Source organism: Salvelinus fontinalis, chromosome 6, assembly GCF_029448725.1.
Source record: "Salvelinus fontinalis isolate EN_2023a chromosome 6, ASM2944872v1, whole genome shotgun sequence".
In the NCBI taxonomy this organism is placed as follows: Eukaryota; Metazoa; Chordata; class Actinopteri; order Salmoniformes; family Salmonidae; genus Salvelinus; species Salvelinus fontinalis.
This window is the reverse complement of record NC_074670.1, coordinates 57,333,654-57,360,027: the sequence shown is the minus strand read 5'-3', so window position 1 is coordinate 57,360,027 and position 26,374 is coordinate 57,333,654. Positions and strand designations below refer to the sequence as shown.

General features: G+C 44.9%; 1 protein-coding gene across 1 annotated transcript in view; it reads right to left on the bottom strand.

Annotated features, from left to right (window-relative positions):
- Positions 1-26,374, bottom strand: part of LOC129858188 (mediator of RNA polymerase II transcription subunit 12-like) — a 45,968-nt gene that overhangs the window by 5,659 nt on the left and 13,935 nt on the right. Inside the window, exons 9-38 of the mRNA XM_055927218.1 lie at positions 26,183-26,282; positions 25,784-25,920; positions 23,858-23,989; positions 23,251-23,377; positions 21,702-21,931; positions 21,531-21,590; positions 21,177-21,350; positions 20,477-20,621; positions 17,601-17,719; positions 15,540-15,683; positions 15,141-15,304; positions 14,020-14,151; positions 13,599-13,826; positions 13,285-13,429; positions 12,986-13,106; positions 11,036-11,146; positions 10,801-10,914; positions 10,448-10,611; positions 9,508-9,687; positions 8,813-8,884; positions 8,352-8,509; positions 6,762-6,923; positions 6,428-6,539; positions 5,740-5,829; positions 5,123-5,232; positions 4,791-4,926; positions 3,227-3,376; positions 2,421-2,786; positions 845-995; positions 214-428 (exon numbers count right to left, since the gene is read on the bottom strand). Of these exons, the coding sequence (XP_055783193.1) occupies positions 214-428; positions 845-995; positions 2,421-2,786; positions 3,227-3,376; positions 4,791-4,926; positions 5,123-5,232; positions 5,740-5,829; positions 6,428-6,539; positions 6,762-6,923; positions 8,352-8,509; positions 8,813-8,884; positions 9,508-9,687; positions 10,448-10,611; positions 10,801-10,914; positions 11,036-11,146; positions 12,986-13,106; positions 13,285-13,429; positions 13,599-13,826; positions 14,020-14,151; positions 15,141-15,304; positions 15,540-15,683; positions 17,601-17,719; positions 20,477-20,621; positions 21,177-21,350; positions 21,531-21,590; positions 21,702-21,931; positions 23,251-23,377; positions 23,858-23,989; positions 25,784-25,920; positions 26,183-26,282 (4,449 nt within the window). The remainder of the gene's footprint in view (positions 1-213; positions 429-844; positions 996-2,420; positions 2,787-3,226; positions 3,377-4,790; positions 4,927-5,122; positions 5,233-5,739; positions 5,830-6,427; positions 6,540-6,761; positions 6,924-8,351; positions 8,510-8,812; positions 8,885-9,507; positions 9,688-10,447; positions 10,612-10,800; positions 10,915-11,035; positions 11,147-12,985; positions 13,107-13,284; positions 13,430-13,598; positions 13,827-14,019; positions 14,152-15,140; positions 15,305-15,539; positions 15,684-17,600; positions 17,720-20,476; positions 20,622-21,176; positions 21,351-21,530; positions 21,591-21,701; positions 21,932-23,250; positions 23,378-23,857; positions 23,990-25,783; positions 25,921-26,182; positions 26,283-26,374) is intronic.

Below are 26,374 nucleotides of genomic sequence, written 5' to 3'. Positions count from 1 at the left end.
CCAACATTTTTTTCTCCACAGGGAGTGAATTCCAACTCAAACTTATCAACATGTCCTGCGTACAGCGAAAGCCAGGTTCAAGGTCCTATTCTGTGAGCATGTTAATAACACTTCTAGCAAACCCCTCAGGCACACTGTGGTAGATCCAGTCCAGAATAACCTCTGTACTCACTACTGTCCCCTTCCAGTGGAGTCTAGTTACTGCACACTCACCAGTCTGACCTGTAGCTGCTGGCGCAGAATCTGACCCTGCGGAATGTTGGGTTGGGGCTTGTAGCCCATCGGGTACTGCTTGTCCATGCCCATCATGCCTGGCATGCCACCTTGCATGCCGGGCATCATGCCTGGGTAGCTGGGCCGCGTGGGCATCATCTTGCCCATTTGAGGGTTCCGGGCTGGTCGGTACGGGGTGTCCAAACCAGGGCCTCCTGAAGGGGAAAAAGATGAGCGTTAAAGTCAAAATTCCAAATAGCTTCAACACAGTCCTGGGGGAACTACACAGTCCTGGGGGAACTACACAGTCCTGGGGGAACTACAAGGTTGTAGGGTTTTGCTCCACCCCAACATTAAAATCTAGTCCTGGAATGGAACAAAACACATCACATTCAAAGGTCATGAGAAGAATACAGGTTTCCAGAGTTTTTCTTGTCTTGATAGTAATGTAAAAACACACTAGTAATAAATACAATAGGGCCTGTATTCATCAGTATCAGAGTAGGAGTGCTGACCAAAGATCAGGTACGCACCCCGCTATCCTTGTAATCTTAATCATCATGATCTATAAAGGAAAAACTGATAGTGGATCAGAACCCTGATTTTAGACAATGATAATGTTGCCACTGACCTGGAGGCAGAGGCTGGTTCTGGGCATACATGCCCATGGGCTGCTGGTTGTAGCCTATCCTGCTGTAGGGGTGGGCCTGCTGGCCCATGAGGTTGTCTGGGGGTATACACGTTCCATATGACACTCCACCCTGGGTACGGGTCACATAGTCCTGTAGAGAGGAGAAGATGTGCATCTTCTACGAGACATGCTACTTGTATAGAACGGTAATATGTGTGCCTTGCGAGTGGCGCAGCGGTCTAAGGCATCACTACAGATCTGGGTTCGATACCAGGCTGTGTTGCTGCCAGCCACGAACCGGGAGACTCATGAGGTGCAGCCAATCGTCAATTGGCCCAGCGTCGTCCGGGTTAGGGGAGGGTTTAGTCGGCCGGGATGTCCTTGTCCCATCATGCTCTAGTGACTCCTGTGGCGGCCCGGGCGCACTCACACTGACACGGTCGTCAGTTGTACGGTGTTTCCTCCGACACATTGGTGTGGCTGGCTTCCGGGTTAAGAGAGCAGTGTGTCAAGAAGCAGTGCGGCTTGGCAGGTCGTGTTTCGGAGGACGCATGGGTCTCGACCTTCGCCTCTCTCTCTCGAGTCCGTAAGGGAGTTGCAACGATGGGATAAGACTATAACTACCAAATAGAAATCATGAAATTGGAGAGGAAAAAAAAGACTGGTCATACGTGCAACAACCTCATCATCCAGCTTTTGGACCCTTAGAACAAGGCCTTCAAATCCCTGTCAAGATGCCACTCATGAGTGCTTAAAGCGATGAGTAACTTTATATTTCTAGATCTGAAAGGATCAGACCGGTATAAATAACATGGTTGAAACTCCATCTTGCCTTCTGATAGGCTAGGTAGAATACAGGACTTGTCCCAGTGTTGGACAGGACCTGTCCCAATGTCTCACTAACCTCAGTCTTGTTGGACAGGACCTGTCCCAGTGTCTCACTAACCTCAGTCTTGTTGGACAGGACCTGTCCCAGTGTCTAAGTAACCTCAGTCTTGTTGGACAGGACCTGTCCCAGTGTCTCACTAACCTCAGTCTTGTTGGACAGGACCTGTCCCAGTGTCTCACTAACCTCAGTCTTGTTGGACAGGACCTGTCCCAGTGTCTAAGTAACCCCAGTCTTGTTGGACAGGACCTGTCCCAGTGTCTCACTAACCTCAGTCTTGTTGGACAGGACCTGTCCCAGTGTCTCACTAACCTCAGTCTTGTTGGACAGGACCTGTCCCAGTGTCTCACTAACCTCAGTCTTGTTGGACAGGACCTGTCCCAGTGTCTCACTAACCTCAGTCTTGTTGGACAGGACATGTCCCAGTGTCTCACTAACCTCAGTCTTGTTGGACAGGACCTGTCCCAGTGTCTCACTAACCTCAGTCTTGTTGGACAGGACCTGTCCCAGTGTCTCACTAACCTCAGTCTTGTTGGACAGGACCTGTCCCAGTGTCTAAGTAACCTCAGTCTTGTTGGACAGGACCTGTCCCAGTGTCTAAGTAACCTCAGTCTTGTTGGACAGGACCTGTCCCAGTGTCTAAGTAACCTCAGTCTTGTTGGACAGGACCTGTCCCAGTGTCTCACTAACCTCAGTCTTGTTGGTGGACGGTGTCTTCTTCTTCTTGGTCTTCTTCTTGGTTGAATCGGACGACACCACAGAGACGCTCTTCTCCGGCTTCACTGGCTCCGCCATCTTCTTCTCGGGTTCCTGGGGTGCGGGCGTGGGCGGCTCCTCATCCTCAGGGGGCAGGGGGAGGGGTTCCAGGTAGTAGCTGCGCGGCTTGGGCTTCAGGTGGGTGTGGTAGAGGAGGAAGCGCTGCTGTTCCTCGAACTTGGTCACCTTACGGTCCACGCGCACCGTACCAAACCAGCCCCAGGAGAGAGGGGCCGAGTGCTTGAGGCCCTCGAAAACATCCCACGGAGAGATCTTCTGCTTGGTCGACACTTGGAGACCCTGACGGTAAAGGAGGAAGATGGTTTTACATCGATAAAAATTACAATTAGTGTTGCCACAAATATCTCCTGACAACTACGATGTTGAGAGGCAGTAATATTAAGCAGGCATGGGTTCAAATACAATTTGTTTTCAGAAACGTTGAGCATTTGAAGGTGCCTGGACTGCATCTAGACAAGAGTGTATGGTTTACAGTTTTGGGACTATTCCATTGGTTCCACTTTGCCAGGCAATCTCAATCAAGTATTTGAACTAAAACCCAGGTCTGCTATTTAGAGAAGTTACTGAAGACATTCCTAGTGAACAGCTAAGAGACAAGATTTTATGAAGAACCGTGTGGGACAAAAAGTCAATCTCAATACTGGTGACAGAGAAACCGTAATACAGGCAACAATTAAGTTGACAATACCTTCAAAGGGTCAGAGCTCATAGTACTGTACCTCCTTCTCAAAGCCAGCGATCTTGTTGCCCTTGGTGTCAATAAGCGAGCCCTGTGGTTCACACGTGATGACATCACGGGTCTGCTTGGGCAGGGGGAGCAGCTGCCGCACCTTCTCCAGACTCTCTGACTGCCGGTCACCCAGCTCTTTCTGCAAATACACAACATTTGAGTTGTTGATACCTTTGAGCAGAGAACGAGACAAAAAGTATTTAATTTAAAAGTTTCCTAGCATTTTTTGAAAGTAGTTTGATTCAACTGAATTCTAGGCGAGTGGGGACCTCTTGTGGCGAGCACAGAGCATAATACCCTTCCACTGACTTCAATAGATAAAATACAAAATGGTGGAATACTCTGCTACATAGGACATACATTATTATATATTACACATAACCACAAGTATGTGGACACCTGCTCGTCAAGGATATCATTCCAAAATCATGGGCATTAGTATGGAGTTGGTCTCTACTTTGCTGCTATAACAGCCTCCACTCTTCTGAGATGGCTTTCCACTAGATGCTGGAACATTGCTGCAGGGACTTGCTTCCATTCAGCCACAAGAGCATTAGTGAGGTTGGGCACTGATGTTGGGCGATTAGGCCTGGCTCACAGTCGGTGTTCCAATTCATCCCAAAGGTGTTCGATGGGGTTGAGGTCAGGGCTCTGTGCAAGCCAGACAAGTTCTTCCACACCGATCTCGACAAACCATTTCTGTATGGACCTCGCTTTGTGCATGGGGGCATTGTCATGCTGAAACAGGAAAGGGCCTTCCCCAAACTGTTACCAGAAAGTTGGAAGCACAGAATCATCTAGAATGTCATTGTATGCTGTAGCATTAAGAATTCCCTTCACTGGAACCAAGGGGCCTAACCCAAACCATGAAAAGCAGCCCCAGACCATTAATCCTCCTCCACCAAACTTTACAGTTGGCACTACGCATTGGGCAGGTATTGTTCTCCTGGCATCCGCCACACACAGATTCGTCCGTCGTACTGCCAGATGGTGAAGCGTGATTCATCACTCCAGAGAACGCTTGGCATTGCGCATGGTGATCTTAGGCTTGTGTGCGGCTGCTCGGCCATGAAAACCCATTTCGTGAAGCTCCCGACGAACAATTATTGTGTTGATGTTGCTTCAAGGCAGTTTGGAACTTGATAGTGAGTGTTGCAACCGAGGACAGACAATTTCTAAGCATTTCTGCACTCGGCAGTCCCGTTCTGTGAGCTTGTGTGGCCTTCCACTTCGCGGCTGAGCCGTTGTTGCTTCTAGATGTTTTCACTTCACAATAACAGCACTTACAGTTGACCGGGGCAGCTCTAGCAGGGCATACATTTGATCAACTTACTTGTTGGAAAGGTGGCATCCTTTGGCGGTGGCACGTTGAAAGTCAGAGCTCTTCAATAAGGCCATTCTACATCAATGTTTATCTATGGAGATTGCATGGCTGTGTGCTCGATTTTATACAGCAAGTGTGTGGCTGAAATAGCAGAATCCACTCATTTGAAGGGGTGTCCACATACTGTTGTATATATTGTGTACATCCAGTGTGATGTGTGTGATCTTACCCGGAGCTTCTTGACAAGGTTCATGTAAGCCCTCTTGTTCTCCTCCATGCTACCCTGAGAGATGCTAGACATGTCAGCAGCCAGCGTGCCATTAATTAGCACACTCAGCATGTCTAGTACCGTGGTGAAGAGCTCACTGAGAGAGAGAGAGAGCGGGGGGGAGCGAGTGAGCGTGAGGGAGGGAGGTAGGGAGAGAGAGCGAGCGAGCGGGAGGTGGAAGAGAGAGCGGGAGGGGAGGAAATTATACAGGGATGCATTACATGGTGACATTACAATAACAACAAATGAACACATGAAATTTAAAATGTGTGAGCAGTTGTGTTGTGACTTACTTGTTGGACTGCATGTCCACTGTACCACTGCTAATGATGTCGAGGAGTAGCACGGCCCACTCCGTGGTCTGCTGTGTACTGCGTTGTACCGTGTCAAACATCCCACCCACCTGGACAGCAAAGATAACACATCCAATTTCTTTTTAGTATGCATTTCAGAACCGTTCATGAAAACTCAAAGGGCGAGTTAAAAAAAGATATAATAATTTGATCTCTACGTACTTTAAATGGATAAAACAACAGTGTTCTGTAGCAGTAAATAACTGGGTTTCATCTGTTTACAGACGTACTTTGTTAAGTTCATGTTTTAAGTATCCCTATATTTCTGTTATTACTCTGTGCTATCACTCTGTTATTAGTACGGCTGTGCCGGAGTCTCACTGTTGATGGACCTGACCTGAGCGCAATGGCAACTATGTATTGTGGAAATACGGTTTAGTAAACGTTGTTAAACTAGAACCTAGTCGTTGTGTCATTTTAAGTTAACACTTTCCAATCCTTCCTAGTGAGGAATTTCGGTCCCCTTAGATACCATCTGGTCCAAACTGATACTGAGACAAGTGACCACTTCCAGGCATGACAGGGATAACATGACTATGATGACGAAGAGCCCTCACCAGATTAAGCCGCAGCTTCAGCGCCTCATGCATCATCTGCTTGGCCTTGCAGTCGTCCTGGTACTGGTCCTCCCGCCAGTTCGTTACAATCTGGAAGATGGAAACGCAGCCAATAGCCGCAGTCAGCATGAGACGGCACATTTAGCCAACATTAAGCACACTGAGGAGGGAATCCTAACTTGAGATGCACATTTTTACACAAAAGTGTGTTCATTGATGTCAACAGAATCTTCAGTTATGCACACAGATCTCAAATTGGGATTTGGGCCTAATAGAGGTGAAGTGGGAGAAGACGGGGGGAGTTGTCTGACTCCTCCAGCTGAATTCTTCCGCTGCTCTATGTTAGCTACATACTTCAGTCAGACTGACATTGTTGAAGTGATGTCAAAATGACAGTTGTTGTACAAAACAAAGTCATCAGTGATTGGATTATCTCTAAGTAATCAGAATATTAAAACCAATGACATTTTCAAACTGCTGCTTTAACCACGTGTGTTCTGGCTCTGGGTCAACCCATCAATTTCTGGGACAAATCGGAAAAATTAGATTGTGTTTGCGTTCTAGAAATTGTCAGGGAGGTAACTCCCATCCACTCACTGCAGAAAGGAAACAAACTTCTGTGGGTGTGGCGTAGCATTTGGAGTTTGGGTAGACAGGAAAATGGAGGAGAGGCTGTGTTGAGTGTTACCTGCTGCACCTGGCTGTAGAGGGAAGTGAGGAGGCCCTCCCTCTGCTCATCCTGACCTTTTAGACAGGTCAGCACCAGAGACAGGAAGGGCTGCTGGCTCAGCAGAGACATGCTGGAAACAGACAAAAGTGTAAGGGCGATACATCCACCATCAATTTGGGAATATTGAAGCTGGGGCAAAAATGTTATCATAATTGCATCATAATAACTCCTGCATCCAATTTGTTTTTAGTATCTAACACAGATTATCACGCTTTCGGGATGAAAGTACAACTATGTTGACAAAATGAGCATTATCCAAATGACCCAAAATAGTCGGGGTGAGTTGTCTGACCTTTTCTGTTTCTGCCGGTCCCTCTCCTTGCGTGAGGAGGACCCCAGATGCTGGCCCTTCTCTAGCTCCTCCCCTGCCGCCTTCAGGACGTGGCCCTGGACCGAGGTGGGCAGCTTGGCTATCAGTGGCGCCACCAGCCACACACCAGACCGCTCAGACGAACTGGGGGGAACACAAACAAAAAGAATGAGCTGTTACGCTGAGGTTAGATTTCACCAACAATGAGAAAGCATGTTTGATGATTCTTTAGCTTACGGGTAGGAAACTAGATCCAGCCACGGGATCATTTATGTCACAGCGGATGGTCGGTGGGCCGGAACCTAATTATAATATTTGTACATTGCAAATTAACAACAACTAAGCCCAATAAGAGACTGTATTTGATAACAATTTCATACCTTGATTTCATTGAGACACGATCACGTCTCTTTTTATTCATGGGAATATTTGGGAACAGATTTCCAAAATTAAACATATTTTTAGCTGAATTCCTGGTGATTTATCTTTTTTTACCTACAAACTAAAAACCTTAGAAAATTATCTACACTGAATGCACAAAACTTTAGGAACACATTTATAGGGTGAATGGGAAAGACAAAAGTTAAGTGAACAGGGTATGGTAGTAGGTGCCAGGCGCACCGGTTTTATAGTTTTTACTGAAATCTTCAGGGGGCCAAAAACAGTCACTCGCAGGGCAGCTTTGGCCTGCGGACCACCTGTTTCAGACCCTCGCTTTAGCGGATTCAAATGGTTTCACCAAAAGAGATAATATGAAAACAATGGATATTTTCTGGTTGAAATTTGATAATTGGTAGTACCTATGATCCATGCTTGTTTCAATGCATTTCAACAAAAAGTTATAATAAAATAATAAGATTGCAAATAACCCTTTTACCATGTGTTTTCTCCAATAACTCAATATTCCTACATATTTTTTACGGTGTGGCTGCGGATCCAACTTTTATGGACCCCTCTTTCCGACAGCTAAAGGTCCAGAAGCTTCTCCGCATGTGCAAGTCTCTTTACTTTATGAGAAACCTGCACATGCTCAGGCTACTCAGGCGAATGGTGCTTGTTTAATAAAGTAAAATCAATGTTTGAAAAATTTAAGTATTCTACATAACAGAAGTGAATATAATAGCGTGACCAAAACTCAAAAGCAGACATCACAAGGCAAAATATGTGCTTTGATTGAAACTAAAAACACAGGTATGCTACAGTTTAACACCATGCTCTAAAATGTACTCACTGTACCTACTTTGAAACACTGTATAACTCAAGAGGATCTAAACGCATATCCCCATGAAACTGATGGAGATCAAATAGTTGGTATGCAGCTGCTACATAGACATTTCACCAGTAAAACATGAAGAATTATCATTCACGATTGACAGTGAGACTTGTGAAGGGAGGGGGACCACAGAAATGTGTGTGTAAAGAAGAGGCAAAGAAACCCATGCGCAGAACGTGATTCAGATCTTCAGCTCTGGTGAAAAGGGATTCAGGGGGGCGGGAGGGGGAGGTTACCTACAGTTCCGCAGTCTCTACCTATTTTTAAAAAGGGAGAATTTAGAAAGGTCACACACACACCTCAACACTGGTTTCTTGCTTGGGTTGTTGCTGTTGGAGGCAGATCCTCCAGCGCCGGCTGACCCGTTCCCTGAGAGGTTGGTGGAGTTCATCTCCGCTGACTTCTGGAACACCTCGATAGTGGCCTTGGCGATGTTCTCCAATAAGGAGTACAGCTCCTGCAGGGAGACAAGGAAGACGAGTTCGTCCACTTAACCTCAATCACAGAGAATTGATCCCTGAACAAGATGGCTGCCATTATCATCACATTCTACAGTTATGAAGGGTTATGACATAACCCACTTTAATATTCTATCTCAATGTACTTCATTGAATCAAAGGCACACTTGGAACTTTACAGATGGATTGTATTCTAAATCAATATTTTATTGAGAAAAAAACAAAAATGCTTAATTGTGCCTAGATGGCAGTGTTGTGAGTGTTTTCAGGGCCTTACAGGACACTGGAGTCTGGTAACTTACGTTGTTAGTACTCTGCTTGATCATAAGCTGCAGCTCCAGGGATGACTGTCTCATGGTCCACTGGTCCATGTTCTAGAGGCAGGAGGATAGGACACCACTTTTAGACATTTATAAACCACAATCATCTCCAAGCAGTTAAATAGTCAGAGACCTTTAGCTCCACTCTCCCTGTAGCGCCGCTTTAGTCAGCAGATGGCAGTAATGCCATTCACAAAACTCAGAACACTCATGTACCCTAATGTGGTCTGCTGAGCTAAGGCAGGGGTTCAGAGACAGTTCACCCACTGATTCATTCTAGCACCCACAACTCCCCCATTTCTAATGAATGTGCCGTGTGCGTCTTTCTGCTGTGCTCTCAGCCATCCCCAAGGATCATCTAGGGCTGACACTGATTCACTTACAACTTGCCTTGATGGCTTCAAAAAACCATTTCAAAGCAATTTCCAGAAAAAGCTTTTAGGTCATACATCTGCTGCCCTTGATGGAAAAGGGAAAAGTGAAAATTCTACTCTGCCCATGAGAAGTGCTGTCTGTTGCCAGGGCAACATTCAGCGCAGACAGAAATGTAATGTTTCCTTATTCTACATTACAGAAAGGCATGTTTGTTCCACAAAGTTTTTATCTGAATGTTCCACAACATTGTGCCCTGCTGAACGCAGCCCTGTGGTCAGTGCATAGGGCTTGTGTGGGCTGACCTGGAGGATGTGTTTGATGCGCTGCCTCTGGGGGTTGTCCCCCTCCTCACTGTCCAGCTGGCGGTGGGGGTAGCAGATGAGCTGCAGCAACCGCTGGGCCTGGATGTTAACCAGCACCGGGTCCTGCAGGGCACTGCTGTCCTCCGACAGGGACCTGAGACAGCGCTCGCCCACCCACTCCTGACGAAGGATAGCAGGAGAGATGGGTGAAGAGAGAGAGATCACCAAGGGGTATATACTGAACAGGGTTTGGGTTAATTCAGTTTTCAATTCAGTCAATGCAGAAAGAGAATCGAAATTAAAATCCTAATAAAAAAATGACTTATTGTATCATATGAAGAAAATAAAAAAATCACTACATCAATTTAAAAATACTTTCTGAGTTTGTTTTTCCACTGTACACAATCTGTCAACAACAGCTAGGCACACAGTCCTTTTATTTATGGTAAGAGCAAATTGAGATTTACAATGACTGCACCTGTCGACATTCAGCAACTACCACTAAACAATGTGCTTCTCTGTGGAAAACAGAAGTAGTGGTCATGACTCAAGTTTGTAATTGTTGGTGTTGTGGAGGAAAATAACAGACTAACGGGTGGGGGGGGGTCAACCTTGCCTCTCATGAGAGCACCAAGGACCCGTTTTCAAAAGTTATCTATCTGGATTTAGACTATCGGATAGAGGATTAAATGCATAGAAATAGAGTGCCATTACCAGAGAAGGTGTCAATTCCATTTCAATTCAGGAAGTGAACAGAAATTCCAGTAGCTTTCAATTTGAACATTTTGAATTTCAGTTTACTCCTGGGTTGACTGAAATGAAACTGTAATGAAATGGACTCCACACCTGGACATTACTGCATTCGGAAATATGCAGCTTCTGGTGTGAGGGAAAAATGTAACCCTGGTGTGAACGATAACCTTCTTTCTCATGTTCTCACCTGTTGGCAGATGCTCTTCAGCACATACTTGGCGTACACGTCCAGGCTGGCCGTTTCTATGGAGACAGTGCGGCCGCCCGACTTCTTGGAACCCATGTCGTCATCGGCGATGTCGTCGAGGCCGGCGGGGTGAGAGAATCCCGATCCCTTCAGTTCTGCATCGCCTAGAGAGAGATGGAGAAAGAATGTTACAAAAAATATAACTTAAGGGTTATGTGGTCTTACTGGTGACCAGTTGTAATAGATAGACATTTAATAACTATAATTACATCAATCTAATCACATTCAATTGTCAAAGTGGACTTATATGCAACTTTAAGGACAAAATAATAGCATAATACTGAGAGTTGTACCTAGCATAAAGACGGCCTTTAGGACAGCAAAAACAGCTCCAACCACTATGCTGTTCTGCGAGGCAGCCAGAAGGTGACGGTCACACGACGACCGGATCCCAACAGAAGATTTATCTGCAAAATATAAAATTGTATCTTTAAAACAATTATTAAATCAAAGCATTTATTAATTAATTAATTTCCTCCGATGTGGGTTCAAATGGGTGTGGGGTGCCGGGGATTGCTGTGTGTGTACCTGACTTGGCTCCATCCTGGGGGCAGGGGTTGCGCTGGGGGGTCTTGAAGAGGTGCAGCAGGATCCTGCAGGTCAGACGGGCTCCGGGCTCAGAGTCCTGCTCACTGCAGGCTGGGGGGAGAGACACACAGAGAGCAGTAGAGAGGTAGGTTAGAGGGGCACACACACACCCTCAACACTGAATCTAAATTCTTAAAATTGAAACAAAATTCTAATACATAATGAATGGGCCAGTATGACCAAAAAATATATAGACCTTACACTAACAGCCTTGAGCTTCAAGTTGTCAAGATGACATGGCAAATTAATAACACAGCCAACTACAGAGAACAGAAGCGCTTGAAGAACTTGGAAGGTGTCCTAAATTGACTTTCAAGGAGTACCAAATACCAAGTGCCATTTTCAGAGCCTGGCTGCGAAGGAGTGTCGCCAAACAAGAATTCGACACATAGCTGAACTGCTGGCTAAGGAGGAGAAGGGGAGAGTGTAGGGGGTTGTCTGGCAGCACACGTGGTAACTAACACCCACAGGGGACTTTGAAAACAGGCTGAATGGGCGTGTGCACACAAACTGCAGAGAGGTATCAAACACACTGTGGCATTTACCTCCCTCTCAGACAAACAGGAGTAAGCAATGCATTATGGGGCAGGGAGTTCCTTTAGAACCTGGAGTGTCATTCAGGCAGAGCAGGCCTCGGTGTACCATTCAATCATTTCTAACAGGACCTGTTGGCTGGGTAGCTGGGCTACATTAAATATAGATCCTGTGGAGAGACTTGGACCTGAGAATCTGTCAGTTAAAGTCTGGGTAGTATTCATTGGGGCATGAGCTTGAAAACGTTTTCTAACAAAAAGTGATAATGTACATTTTAGGGCTGGGCGATATGACAATATATAACGTCTATCGTTTCATATTGTGCTCTATCGTTTATTTCGTTGTGTCGCAAATCACACTCTTTACGGCAATATTCTTCGTCAATTGGACGACGCTTTGCGTTCTTCCACACAAATTTGTAAAACAAACAAACTTCGAAGACAGTCTACGTGACACAGAGCTCGTACCTAAAAGAGAGGCAACTTCGGACTCATGAACGTGGTTTGGGTATGAAAAGTCCGACAGACCAGAAAACCGTGCACTGCAAAATATGCCGGAGGCCGGTCCCGAAAACAGGCTGAAACACCACTAACCTATTTTACCACCTACGCAAGAATCATGTAAAACAGTACGGAGAGAGTCTACGGATAAGACCCCAAAAAGTACAGTCGAGTGCTCAAAACAAACCCTCGACTCAGACGTTGCAAGAGACTTTTGCCCGTGGCACACCATATGGCAAAGAATTTACGAAGCTGGAAGGAAATAACAGCTGCAGTTACAACTTACATCTGCAAAGACACGGCTCCAATTTGCAAGGTCGAGAAACGGGGGTTTCGTGAGTTGGTGCCAACACTCGACCCAAGGTACCAAATGCAAATTGATGTGACACGTATTAATGCCAAAATAACATGCAAAACAAGCAAGACCCCCCCCCCAAAAAAATATATATTTTAGGCCTACATTTATTTTGTTTGCAACTGTAGTTGAAGTGTTTTCTATTTACCTTTATAGATTTTATACATTCATATTTTTACATGCTTAATTTAAAATTTGCACAGGTTCTAAATAAAATAAAATATGAGTAAGTACCTTTTATTTGTCTGATTATAATTCAAAATGTAATAAGAAATAGGCCTTTACACGGTCATTTTATATAAACGTTCATTTAATTTACAGAAAATGTGCTATATCGTGATATGTATCGTTATCAGGATGAGATTTTGGCCATATCACCCAGCTCTAGTACATTTCTTATTGGAAAAGTCCAGGTAGTCCCTCAATGTTTTAGTTAGTTTTCTTCCATTTGGTGCCTAATGTACAGGACCCTGTCTACGGGTCTGACAGAGGAGCTCTTACCAGCGTTGAGGAGGGAGGGGATGGCTACGCAGCGGACCAGGTCCTCCAGAAGAAGACACTGGCGGGCGATGAGGATGGCTACGAAGGTGGCCAGAGAGTCATGGAAGGAGAGATCGCTGACCTGAGACGGAAGAGAGAAGGAAACAGAGAGGAAATGTTCACAGTTGATGTGAACTGCCAGTGTTCCCCTCTAACCCGTGCCTCACAGAGCCTGAGTGAGCAATGCACATGAATTGGTGCAGAGAGAGAGGCGCAAGGCTATTGCAAGGTGTGTGTATGCTGCGAGTGTGAACACTCACATCCACATTGCACAGGAGGTCGTTGAAGCCACAGTTGCCGTTGTTGGAGGAGCAGCAGAGAGCTTTGAGGACGCCCAGCCACTCAGCACTCAGAGAGCGACAGTAGGCAGTCAGCTCCGCACATAGGATCCCAATGTCATTCACCCTGCAGAGATAGACATTAAACTCGTAACACCTTACTATTGAATTCAGGTAAGATACGTATACCTGGTGAGTTGACAGTTACTAAGTCAAGAATCCTGTATTGTTTCAATGCATCTGGACATACCAATAATTGATTGTTGATAATGGTTTTATAGAAAAACAATGCTTGCCTCTCGGGGTCCCTGTGGTCCACGCACACGTCCATGAGCACGTTGCAGACGAAGCTGTAGCGGTTGGCGGGGCTGTCATTGAGGATCTTACCCACCATGCTGTGGTTGAAATTGTGGGCCGACGGATTGGCGATGGCCTCCATCATGAACACAGGGTCCCACAGCATGTTGGAGTCAGACGGGTCAATGTTACAGTATATGGAGTTCTTCACCTTGGAGCAGAACTCACTGGACAAAAGAGGGAGAGAAAGGACACCGATTGGTTCTCCTATCATTATATGGCTACCATGTGGGGAAAAATATTTCAGTTTCAACACAATATTAGCATGTAACATGACTTGGCCCCCTAAAACATCACAGGGAAACTACAGTATACAATAAAACTGCATTGAACAGTTGCTAGTGTATGTTGATGTTTTACCTGAAGATCTCTCCAAACTTGCTCTTTAGGTGACAGCAGGAGGTATAGAGGTCGTACAAGTAGGCCAGGATACAGCGCTCGGCTGAGGAGCAGTCGGCTGGGTTCACCCCCGACTTCACCACGATGCGCAACCTGGTCAATGAATAGTATTAAAACAAGCTTTCTGTACTAAATGAGTTATAGAAGACAGAGTGCAGGATACAAGGGCACCAATGGAATAGTCCACACTTCAAAGTATTTGAGGGGCGTATTTGATTTAGTTACAATTTTCTATGACCCAGGTCTGTAAAAAAAACAGAGGCGGGTTTATTGGCAGTGAATAGATTAGGTGCCCCAACTGTTTCTGCATCCAATAACGCAATGTTATTGAATAGCACCCCCAGGCTATAGAGGTGAATGGTTAAGGCTTCGATAACATTAGCATCCAGGCTATAGAGGTTAATGGTTAAGGCTTGGATAACATTAGCACCCAGGCTATAGAGGTGAATGGTTAAGGCTTGGATAACATTAGCACCCAGGCTATAGAGGTGAATGGTTAAGGCTTGGATAACATTAGCACCCAGGCTATAGAGGTGAATGGTTAAGGCTTGGATAACATTAGCACCCAGGCTATAGAGGTGAATGGTTAAGGCTTGGATAACATTAGCACCCAGGCTATAGAGGTGAATGGTTAAGGCTTGGATAAAATTAGCACCCAGGCTATAGAGGTGAATGGTTAAGGCTTGGATAACATTAGCACCCAGGCTATAGAGGTGAATGGTTAAGGCTTGGATAACATTAGCACCCAGGCTGTAGAGGTTAATGGTAAAGGCTTGGATAACATTAGCACCCTAGCTATAGAGGTGAATGTTTAAGGCTTGGATAACATTAGCACCCAGGCTATAGAGGTGAACGGTTAAGGGCACGGCCAAATTGGCCTGTAGATTTTATCCATATCTGTGATTTCCAATGCTTTCTCAATGGGCGTCGCACGTTGACGGTCAACGAACAGGCCGACGGTTACATTAGCCAATTAGAAAAGAGGAGCACGCACACAGACCAAAATTCCCTGTCTAATTTGGTGTCCGTTCTCTACGGAGCAGTCTGGCTAAAGCCTAAAGGGTTAAGCTTGTAAGACTTACCCGTCAAAGACCTGTGCCGTCTGCTCTGGGTTGAGGATGAGGCAGGAGTGGTACCTCCTCAGCACGGCCACGATGCACAGACACAGACCTGTGGTGTAGCTACCCACCAGGCTGGATGACTTGAGCAGCAGCTCTGCCTCCACCAGGCTCAGCTCATTCAGCAGCTAGATACACACAAATGCACAGGGAAGAGAGAGACGGTTATAGAGAGACGATTCATACAAATTATACTAAAGCATAAAGGGGAGAACAGCAGTAAACAAACACTAACAGAAACCGGTGAGAGAGAAGCAGACTCAGGCATAAGAGTAGACATTAAAGGAAATATTACTGTATAAATATGAGAAGTGGAATTAAATGCTGTGATTATATGCCTTGACATTAGAGACAAAGCTATACCTGAATGGCAAAGTCGATGAGGCCACTAATGTTGAGGGAGTACTCCATGAGGTCAAAGATGAACTGGATGTGCTGGACAAGGGGCAGGTGATAGGACATCCCTAAGGCAAAGCTGGTGATCTGTTCCAGAACATTCCTGGACACCTAGTCAGAGAGAAGGCCAACAGGATTATTACCTCTACACAGTAGTGATGTGAAGTTCGCTAACAATGAGTTATTTTGGAACAACTCTTTTTACTGACTTGAGTCATTTTTTCCCTGGGTGACAAATTTTTTTGACCTGCTGGTCGCAATGAGTCCTACAGCAGGATTAATACATGTTCCTCCGGCTCAGCGGCTCCAGAGACGTGCTCCGACCACCAACTGCAGGTCATATGCGTGCAGGACAATAGGTCATGAGCATAGAGAAGAAAAATACATGTTTAGACAGTAGCGGTGGGTAAAAATCACTGGGGAAGCCAAGGCCAAATGATCGCAAGCATCCCTTGTCTTCAATGCTACGGGTGGTAACAATGTCAAACTCATTTGGACCAGACAGCATCAGATAGATGGCCTACACGTAGAGAGACAGAGGGGCGCTGTTTCGCTCGCTCAGATGCTTCCTCCTGTGAGATACATTCAGCCTCTTGTGAATTGAAGGAAAATTATGAAACAGATAGACGAAAGATATATTTTTTGGGGGGGTTACATTTTTTGTGGGAAGCCTGGCTTCCCTGCGCATACATGAATACACGCCACTGTGTTTTGAACTGATAATTCATCGCATTGGAGCAAGAATGACTGCAATTCATTGATTATTGAATGTTATGATGGACACAGCTTTGAAGATCCAAAAGCCTCAGCCTCTGCTCAACAAACTCCAATCGTTTGGGGGGCTTCAATTAGCGAACGACTGTGTTTATTACCTTGCCTGACTACCCAGACTCCTTGCTCTGGCCAAACGCTACACCACGCATATTTGTTTCTTCTCAGCAATGGGATGTACAGTATGTAGCGAACAGAGCAGCGGAAGAATTTAATGTGAGTTGTCAGGATACTTATTGCCCTGACAGTAGTCAATGCATTCCGCCAAGAGTATTTCACAATCTAGTCTGGTTGCGGCCACAACTAGACCTTGTTTCAAAACTATCAATAAATAATTGTATTTGTATGCCTAGGAATCAACCAATATACATAGTTTAAAGCATACGTTTACAAGTCTGTCACAAATGACAGCTCCAATAAGCCCCCTATGGTGAACGCCATGCTAGTAGAATCATGATCAGGCTTGGAAATGTACTATTTTTTGAGGGAGTGATCCATGCTCAATCAAGCACAATCATAAGCTGAGACAAAAAAATGTCAGATGGCCCTTTAACAAGGGACAGGCCATTACCATAGTAATTTGGGCACTTGCTTGTCGGTGATAAAATCTCAGACTGCAGCAGACAGTTACAGCAAACTCAAACTAACATTGAAAAACCTAGCGTGTGAACAGAACCATGTAACTAGCCAAGAAACACAAGGACAAAGTCACACTTTAGTAGCCTTTCTTGACAATTGGACCAACATTTACATGTGGGCTTTGGATTTTTCAAAACCGTTTCCAAATGCTCTGTGTGACCACCTGCCAACGTGGCTGGTAAAATATAAATTCTACCAATGACAAAATCTTCCCGCATTTGGCAGATGTTAATTTCCAACCCTGATCATAACTCTTTCCAGTTTTCAGGTCCATCGTTCGCGGTATTACTGACTCAAATTAACAAAATTAGTCAAAAGATTGGTTATTTTGACTGAACGAGACAAAAATACTTGTCAGTAAAGAGCCAAACTTCATTACTACTACACAGGCCTACTGAATATCCATAACATTGTATACTCTAGGAAAGTAATTGAAAATATCAGTTTGCAATTAAAGACATTGTTTTATGAGAATCATTTAACTGTACCTCCAGAAGAATTGAATGGCGGGCATATCATAAGTATCGATTTTTACCGAATAACTTGACGATTACAATAGCAAGTTTTGGAGCACACTTAAAATGATGAGATTGAACAACTATGGGGGGGATGTCTCACCTGAGAGGTGACCTGGTGCTGATCAAAATGGGAGAGGTGCTGGAATTTGGAGAATATGTCCTCTGCTGTGGGGAAGGCCTCAGGCTTAGTCCTCTTTCTCTTCTGTCCTTCCTCTCCTCCTGACAGAGAAGAGACAAATCAAAGTCCTATTAAAAAATATTTACAACGCATCATGTAAAGTGTTGGTCCCATGTTTCATGAGCTGAAATAGATTCAAAACATGTTTCATACGCACAGAAAGCGCATTGCTCTTGAATTTTGTGCGCACATTTGTTTACATTCCTGTTGGTGAGCATTTCTCCTTTGTGCTGGGGACAATAAAAGGCCACTCAAATGTATTCAGATCCCCTCCCTTTCTTCACATTGTTACGTTACAGCCTTATTATAAAATGTATTAAATAGTTTTCCTCATCATTCTACACACAATACCACATAATGACAAAGCTGAAACTGTATTTTAGAGATGTATTAAAAATAAAAAACAAATACATTATTTACATTCGTATTTAGACACTTTGCTATGAGACTCAAAATTTAGCTCAGGTGAATCCTGTTTCCATTGATCATCCTTGATTGGAGTCCACCTGTGGTAAATTCAATTGATTGGATACGATTTGGAAAGGCACACATGTCTATATAAAGGTCCCCTAGTTGACAGTACAAGTCAGAGCAAAAACCAAGCCATGAGGTTGAAGGAATTGTCCGTAGAGCTCCGAGACAGGATTGTGTCGAGGCACAGATCTGGGGAAGGGTACCAAAACATTTGTGGGATTGAGGGTCCCCAAGAACACAGTGGCCTCCATCATTCTTAATTGGAAAAAGTTTGGAACCACCAAGAATCTTCCTAGAGATGGCCGCCCGGCCAAACTGAGCAATCGGGGAAGAAGGGCCTTGGTCAGGGAGATCCAAGAGCCCGATGGTCACTCTGACAGAGCTCCAGAGTTCCTCTGGAGATGGGAGAAACCTCCAGAAGGACAACTATTTCTGCAGCACTCCACAAATGAAGCCTTTACGGTAGAGCGGTCAGACGGAAGCCACTCTTCAGTAAAAGGCACATGATAGATTGCTTGGAGTTAGCCAAAAGACACCTAAAGGACTCTGACCATGAGAAACAAGATTATCTGGTCGGATGAAACCAAGATTGAACTCTTTGGTCTGAATGCCGAGCGTCACGTCTGGAGGAAAACCGGCACCATCCCTACGGTGAAACATGGTGGTGGCAGCATCATGCTGTGGGGATGTTTTTCAGCGGCAGGAACTGGGAGACTAGTCAGCTTTGAGGGAAAGATGAACAGAGCAAAGTACAGAGAGATCCTTGATGAAAACCTGATCCAGAGTGCTCGGGACCTGACTGGGGCAAAGGTTCACCTTCCAAAAGGACAACAACCCTAAGCACACAGCCGAGACAATGCAGGAGTGGCTTCGCAACAAGTTTCAATGTCCTTGAGTGGCCCAGCCAGAACCCGGACTTGAACCCGATCAAACATCTCTGGAGACCTGAAAATAGCTGTGCAGCGACGCTCCCCATCCAACCTGACAGAGCTTGAGAGGATCTGCAGAGCAGGGAGAAACTGCCCAAATACAGGTGTGCCAAGCTTGTAGCGTCACACCCAAGAAGACCCGAGGCTGTAATTGCTTCAAAAAAGTACTGAGTAAAGGGTCTGAATACTTATGCGAATGTGTTACGATTTATATTTTTTATACATTTCCAAACCTGTTTTTGCTTTGTCATCATGGGGTATTGTGTGCAGATTGAGGGAAAAATATTCTACAATGGATTAAATGTTTAAGGCAGTAACAAATCAAAATGTGAAAAAAGTGAAAGAGTCTGAATACTTTCAGAATGCGTGTGACACTCACACAGCCTTTCTAAAAAGGTTAAAGCTCTACTGATGACAAATGGTTGCGTCCCAAATGGCACCCTAGTCCCTATATATAGTGCACAACTTTTGATCAGGGCCCCTAGGGCCCGTCACTTTCAAAGTTCACATTATAATGACAGTGCTCAAATGGCTAAAAAACTAAAAAGGAACAGAGAAGGTTATGCAAAGCACAAGGGAAATGGGCTTGTAACCAGAAGGCCATCTGCTCAACTCCTAAGCAGGAATATGTCTGAACATAAATGACTTGAATGACATAAGAAAAAAGCCCTTTAGGCTGCATAATTATAACTTCTCAAATCCCCCTTGTTAATGTCACATGCTAAGAGAGATAAGATGAGTGGCAGCAAATTACAGCTACGAGCATAGAAATTGGACAGGATGGAAATGAATATTGAACATAGGATGCTAGCCCTGGAGTCAATCGTCAAAAATCCTGTGTTCAATAATGAAGAACAGAGAGGAAAGAGTGTTGGAGAAGAGATTTGAATGTTTCTGAGGACAGTTTTCAACTTGGGAAACGTTATTGAAGGGATCAGATAGGGGCAGATGTAACAGCAGACTGTCTCTCAAATGGTACCCTATTCCCTACATAGTGCACTACTTTAAGTAGTGGGAATAGGGTGCCATTTGTGATGCACTAAAAAACAGGCACAGCGTCCATCAAAAACAAAGTTAACAAAATAACGTCTCACTGCAATCTGCTCAAACAGTATCTGTAATGTGATAGACAGGGGGCACATCTGCTGAGAGTTGTGAGAATATACAACCTCACTCAATAAATCTATGGTTGCGCATCACGACTGGTGCTCAAATTCATGTCAAAGTCTGGAGTTTCCAGAACGAGCATAGTCTTTTCTCTCTACGAGAAAAATTCTAAAAGCAACGGCAGATAGAAAGTCACAGGCCATATTGCTCCAGGGAAAACAGAAGGCCCATAGATGAGGTCATTAAAAACAAGAGTCAAATAAGAACTGGAACTAGTACTATTCTTACCGGTCTCTGCTGTGCTTTTGCGGTTGAGCACCTTCAAGATGTCTTTGGTGATTTTCTTGATGGCGTGCCTCGCTTCGTCTCGCTGCTTGCCCACGCCGTAGAGAACCACCAGTCGCTGGTTACACTCGTGACTGGCACTCTCCTCCTGGGGACGACGACAAGTCAGTCAATGTGTGCACTGTGCATTATGTAGTGGAGGTAGTTCACATAGCCTGATATCTGAAGACTTATGTCGGCACTAATAGCTAAGGCCTAGACTTTAGCTCAGAAGGCTAGCTGTCAAGGAGTGAGTCAATACATGCATAGTGGAGGTAGTTCACATAGCCACCCAGTTGTTATGAGTCATCTGAGATCTGTCTTTTGTTTAGAGGGCTAACTGTGTCAAGGAGTGAGTCAATTTGTTCATAGGCTATGTAGTTGAGGTTGGGTGCAAGCAATGCCAGGAAGCTGAAAATGTGTGTTTTAGCTTGAAGGGCTAAAATTACCTTGAGTTAGACCAACAACCAGTCCCAATGTAGCAGCGGTTGTTCACTAAGCTTTGCTGGGGTGATAAGTAAACTTGTCTGAAACTATAAAGCTCCCAGAGCCTGGGCTTTAGCTCAGAAGGCTATCATGGTCTACAGTTGCACTGATGACCCAGATTGAATTCCATCTGTGAGTTAGAGCTGAGCTAGCCAAATCCTCTCTCAGGGCTGTTTACCTGGGGGATGGGGAAGTGGGTAGCGTATTGGATGTGGCGGGGCTGCTCGTACACCAATGGGAAGGCAGGATCCAGGGCCTTGTCTTTGCAGGCGCCCTTCCCTTCCTGTTCTGGGGCAGGCTTCTCGGGAGAGGGGCTGCCCTTTGACTCACAGTGAGTGGGGGGAGAAAACATCTACAAAGCAAGAGACAACTCACGTTAATAGGGCTGCACACAGCATGGAAAGGTTATCCAGAGGTGAATGGGACAGTCTGATGGAGCACAGGTAAGAATACTATGTAGTTGTGCCAGGTAGAATATTCACTAGTACACATTAGCTGCCCACTTCTACTGGCATGATGCAAATACACCTACCTCATCGAAATTAGCGCTCGAGTTGTGATCGATCTCCATTAACTCGGAGAGACCAGTGTCCTGTATAAAGAAAAGAAAATACACGTTTCATTCCAAAATCAATTCAAAAGCAGTGAGTAACTACCGATGATACATCGTGGACACTAGCACAGCTGCCACCACATAACATGCCTCGTTCTTGACGCTGCTGCCTGCATCCTGCTCCTTGCGCTCTGATTCGTCTGAAGGCTCATCACTAGGGGAACGTGGGCGGGGCAGGTGGGAGTCAGAGGCCAGGTCCCCACGGGAGATGAGCGTGCACATGTAGATGTTGTGAGAGAAGACGTCGTGGCGGATGAGCTCGCAGAAGAGCAGCACCAGGTTAGAGAACTCCACACGCTCGCTCTCGTTGCCTGCCTCCGCTGAGAAGGGACAGATGGGGATAGTTTGTCACTATACACTCCAGCATTAGCAGCAGTAAGAGACCAGTCATAAACATTTATAATATAATCTTTAACAGACACTTTGATCCAAAGCGACTAACAGTAGTGCACACATACATTTTCATATTGGGTGGCTAAAGCGGGAATCGAACGTGATGTTGCAAGCGCCATGCTCTGATAACTGAGCCACACAGGACCCTGTGTACTATGCTAACCCAACACTAAGGTTGCTAAATTTGGGTAACATTCCAAAAACTCCCAGGTTTTCCAGAAATACCAGTGGGGAATTCCATAATTTTCTGCTTATTCCATCCAGAGCCCAGGAATCTTCTAACCAGGATTTCTTTCACCCTACTCAACAACAATACCGTTTTCCCACTATGTTGCTGACCTGAACCATACTGTGCTGTTGTGGATTTTTTCTTTTCACCATTGTCCTTTTCAGCACTATGGTGGATGTGTAACCAGGCCAGCGCAGTACAGCTCAAGTCCCAAACCCATAGTAGTGCATAACAACTCAACCGCTGGGCAGACTAAATCCAAAAGAGTGCTGGAATCAAGAGATGCAGAGAGCCTAGCGGGAGCATAAATGGGACCCTATATTCCCTATATAGTGCACTACTTTTGACCAGGACCCATTGAGCTGTGGTCAAGTGCCCTAATCAAAAGTAGAGCATTATATATGGTGTTCAATCAAAAATGGGTACCATTTTTACTCTTGTAGGATGGCTAAAATTAGAGTGACTAAATCAATTGAGGTCAGAGAAAAAAAAAATGGAAAATTGCGTCAGCTGGGCTGGATGCTGTGGAAGAATTAAGGCTAACGGACAGGCTTACAGTGGAACTCATCTTTCTTCTCAAATCCGGAGGACATAAAACAATATAGAGGAAATATATACATTTTCATATTCTAGTATACACTTTTCTTATGAATGATTTCAAAGATTTCTCAGAAAAATTTGTGAAACATCAACGGAGCACTGAGCGTACCGCTAGCTTTTTATTTTCAAAGCCTTTTACATTTATTTCAGCTTGTGTCATGTTAATTTGGCTTTTTGCGACCAGCGGAAACAACTTTGCAGACGAACACCACAACATGTAGAATCCTCAAAAGTCTCTGCGAGAAAGCGCACCACTCTGTCAAGAGAGCTCAGTGCTTATCAGATGTATTAAGTTAGGAAATTTGGGCAGAGTGGGTAGACACCTTACAGTATAGGGAATAGGGTGTGATTTGGGAAGCAGCCGCAGACAACCCAAATAAGGGATTATAATTGACTACTAGTGAAGGGCAGACTCACTGAGCATGGGGGCCTGGGTGTCCAGGAACTGCAGGAGCACGTCTTGAAACACAGGCAGGGTGGCCGCCGAGAGAGATCCTGAAGAAACTGAGCCTTTCTCATCCACCACCTCCGACTCGCCGCACCTCTGCGAACACAGACAAGCACACACACAGCCTGAGAACCACTGCCATTGAGCAAATATCCCTTACATATGTGATAAGCATGGTATAACATTTGAACAATAGTTTCTTCAGTTTTGTATACACAAGTTTGCAGGGAATACAATTTAATTAAATGGATTGAGACAGCATTGCACACAACAATAGCCTTGAGGAAATACAAAAACCTATACCTCACATCTTCTAAAACAATTCAGAATCTTGTTATTAAAGGCCGTGGCCATCTTCATCCTTTATTTACACAGGTGAAATCTCGGGATTAAGATCTCTTTTGCAAGAGAGACCTGTTCTCACGAGGCAAGAAAGAAGGCAAGAAGTATCCTTGAGAATACTCAGGAATAGCTGTGGCTGAGTGACAAGGCCATGTGTCACTGTGGGGCAGTCACGGTGCTGTAGTCATGAATCGGAAATGTGTATGTGCACGAGTGAGTGGGCCACTGTCTCACCTCGGCTTCGATCTCCGCTTGTCTCTTCTCCAGCAACTTGGCCACCACCATGGCCCTGTGACGGCCAGACCTCTTGCAGCACACCGCCCACTCACACAGCAGGGTCACCACGGCATCGTCATCAGGGGACATCTAAACAGAGAGAAACATGTCAGGGAGAAGACCATACAGCACGGAAGCCTGGGCCCATCTAAATAGTGTTTCTGAAAGAATACAATGGAATACAGTTCATTGTCTCCAGAAGAAGAAATTCTATGTATTCTACAGTAATGATTAGGGCCAGATGGTGTTAGTTGGCCTCTTGCTCACACTTGACATTTTGCCTTTTCATATGTGATTGAAAACCATTCAAGGTCCAATGTAGCTATTTTTATCTCAATATCAAAATCATTTCTGGGCAACAATTAAGTACCTTACTGTGATTGTTTCAAATTAAAATGGTCAAAAAGAAACAAAAATAACTTCTTAGCAAAGGGACATTTATCAAACACAAATTTCCTTCAGGAAAGTATAAAAACATTGACTTTTTACACATTTTGTTACATTACAGCCTTGTTCTAAAATGTATTAAATACTTCCCCCCCTCAATCTACACACAATACCCCATAATGACAAAGCGAAAATGGAGCTAGAAATTTTTGACAATAATAATAAAAAAATAAAAAAGTATTTACATAAGTATTCAGTCATTTTGCTATGAGACTCGAAATGGAGCACGTCAGAGCAAAAACCAAGCCACGAGGTCGAAGGATTTGTCCGTAGAGCTCTGAAAAAGGATTGTGTCAAGGCACAGATCTGGGGAAGGGTATCACATTTTTTTTGCAGCATTGAGGGTCCGCAAGAACACAGTGGCCTCCATTTTTAAACGGAAGAAGTTTGGAACCACCAAGACTCTTCGTGGAACTGGCCGCCCGGCCAAATGAGCAATCGGGGGAGAAGGGCCTTGGTCAGTCAGGGAGGTGACCAAGAACCCGATGGTCACTGTTACAGAGCTCCAGAGTTCCTCTGTGGAGATGGGAGAACAATCCAGAAGGACAACCATCTCTGCAGCGCTCTACCAATCAGGCCTTTATGGTAGAGTGGCCAGACGGAAGCCACTCCTCAGTAAAAAGCACATGACAGCCTGCTTGGAGTTTGCCAAAAGGCACCTAAAGGACTCTGACCATGAGAAACAAGATTTTCTGGTCTGATGAAACCAAGATTGAACTCTTTGGTTGAAATGCCAAGCGTCACATCTGGAGGAAATGGAGCAAAGTACATAGAGATCCTTGATGAAAACCTTCTTCAGAGCACTCAGGACCTTACTGGGGCGATGGTTCACATTCCAACAGGACAACGACCCTAAGCACACAGCCAAGGCAATGCAAGAGTGGCTTCGGGACAAATCTCTGAATGTTCTTGAGTGGCCCAGTCAGAGCCCAGACTTGAAACCAATGGAACATCTCTGGAGACTTGAAAGTAGCTGTGCAGTTACACTCCCCATCCAACCTGACAGAGCTTAATTAAGAGAACCTGCAGAGAAGAATGGAAGAAACTCCCCAAACAGGTGTGCCAGGCTTATAGCATCATACCCAAGAAGACTCGAGGTTGTAATCACTGTCAAAGGTGCTACCACAAAGTACTGAGTAAAGGGTCTGAACACTTCACATTTTTTAAACATTTGCAAACATTTCTAAAAACCTGTTTTAGATTTGTCATTATGGGGTATTATGTGTAGATTGATGAGGGAAAAAACTATTTAATACATTTTAGAATAAGGCTGTAACGTAAGAAAATATGGAAAAAGTCAAGGGGTCTGTATACTTTCCAAATGCAGTGTGTGATATATAAAAAAACAAGAAAAATCCCATTTTAACTGCACTGGGCCTTTGAAGTCTTCAGACTTGACATATGCAAGAGTGGTCATCTAAGAGAAAACATCTTTACCTCGTGGCCGTCTTTGCTCTGGCCCGAGCCGAAGATGCGGTTGTAAAGGGAATCCAGGGAGTTGCTGAAGTCTGACTTCTCAAAGCTGTGGTTGTCTAGAACCTCCAGGGTGTGTAGGACCCTTCCAATGGTGAAGCCTGGCGAAAGCAAGTAAAACACAAAATGTTACTAATTTCCCTTTTCCTTATACATCCAGGACCAGTTTCCCAGACAAAGATGAAGCCTAGTGCTGGGCTATAAAGCATGCTCAGTGGAGAATCTCTGTTGAATTAGATTATTAGTCCAGGACTAGTCTTAATCTTTGTCTGGGAAACCAGCCCATACAGTCATTGTCTGGATGCAATGTCATGTCATTTTATAGGTGTTATTGATCTAATCATGAAGGAGCAGTTTCCTTACCAGCAGTTGTCTCCTGACATTTATCAAAGGACCAGCGGAACTCCACAGCCTGCCCTCTGTCCTTGACCTGCTCCTCTATTTCTCTGACCTTTGCACGGACCTGAGGTAAAAGCACAGATAAGACAGATGGGACGACATAAGCAGATGGGACGACTGAGAAGACAAAGTCAATAGGCATGCAATGATGTCAAC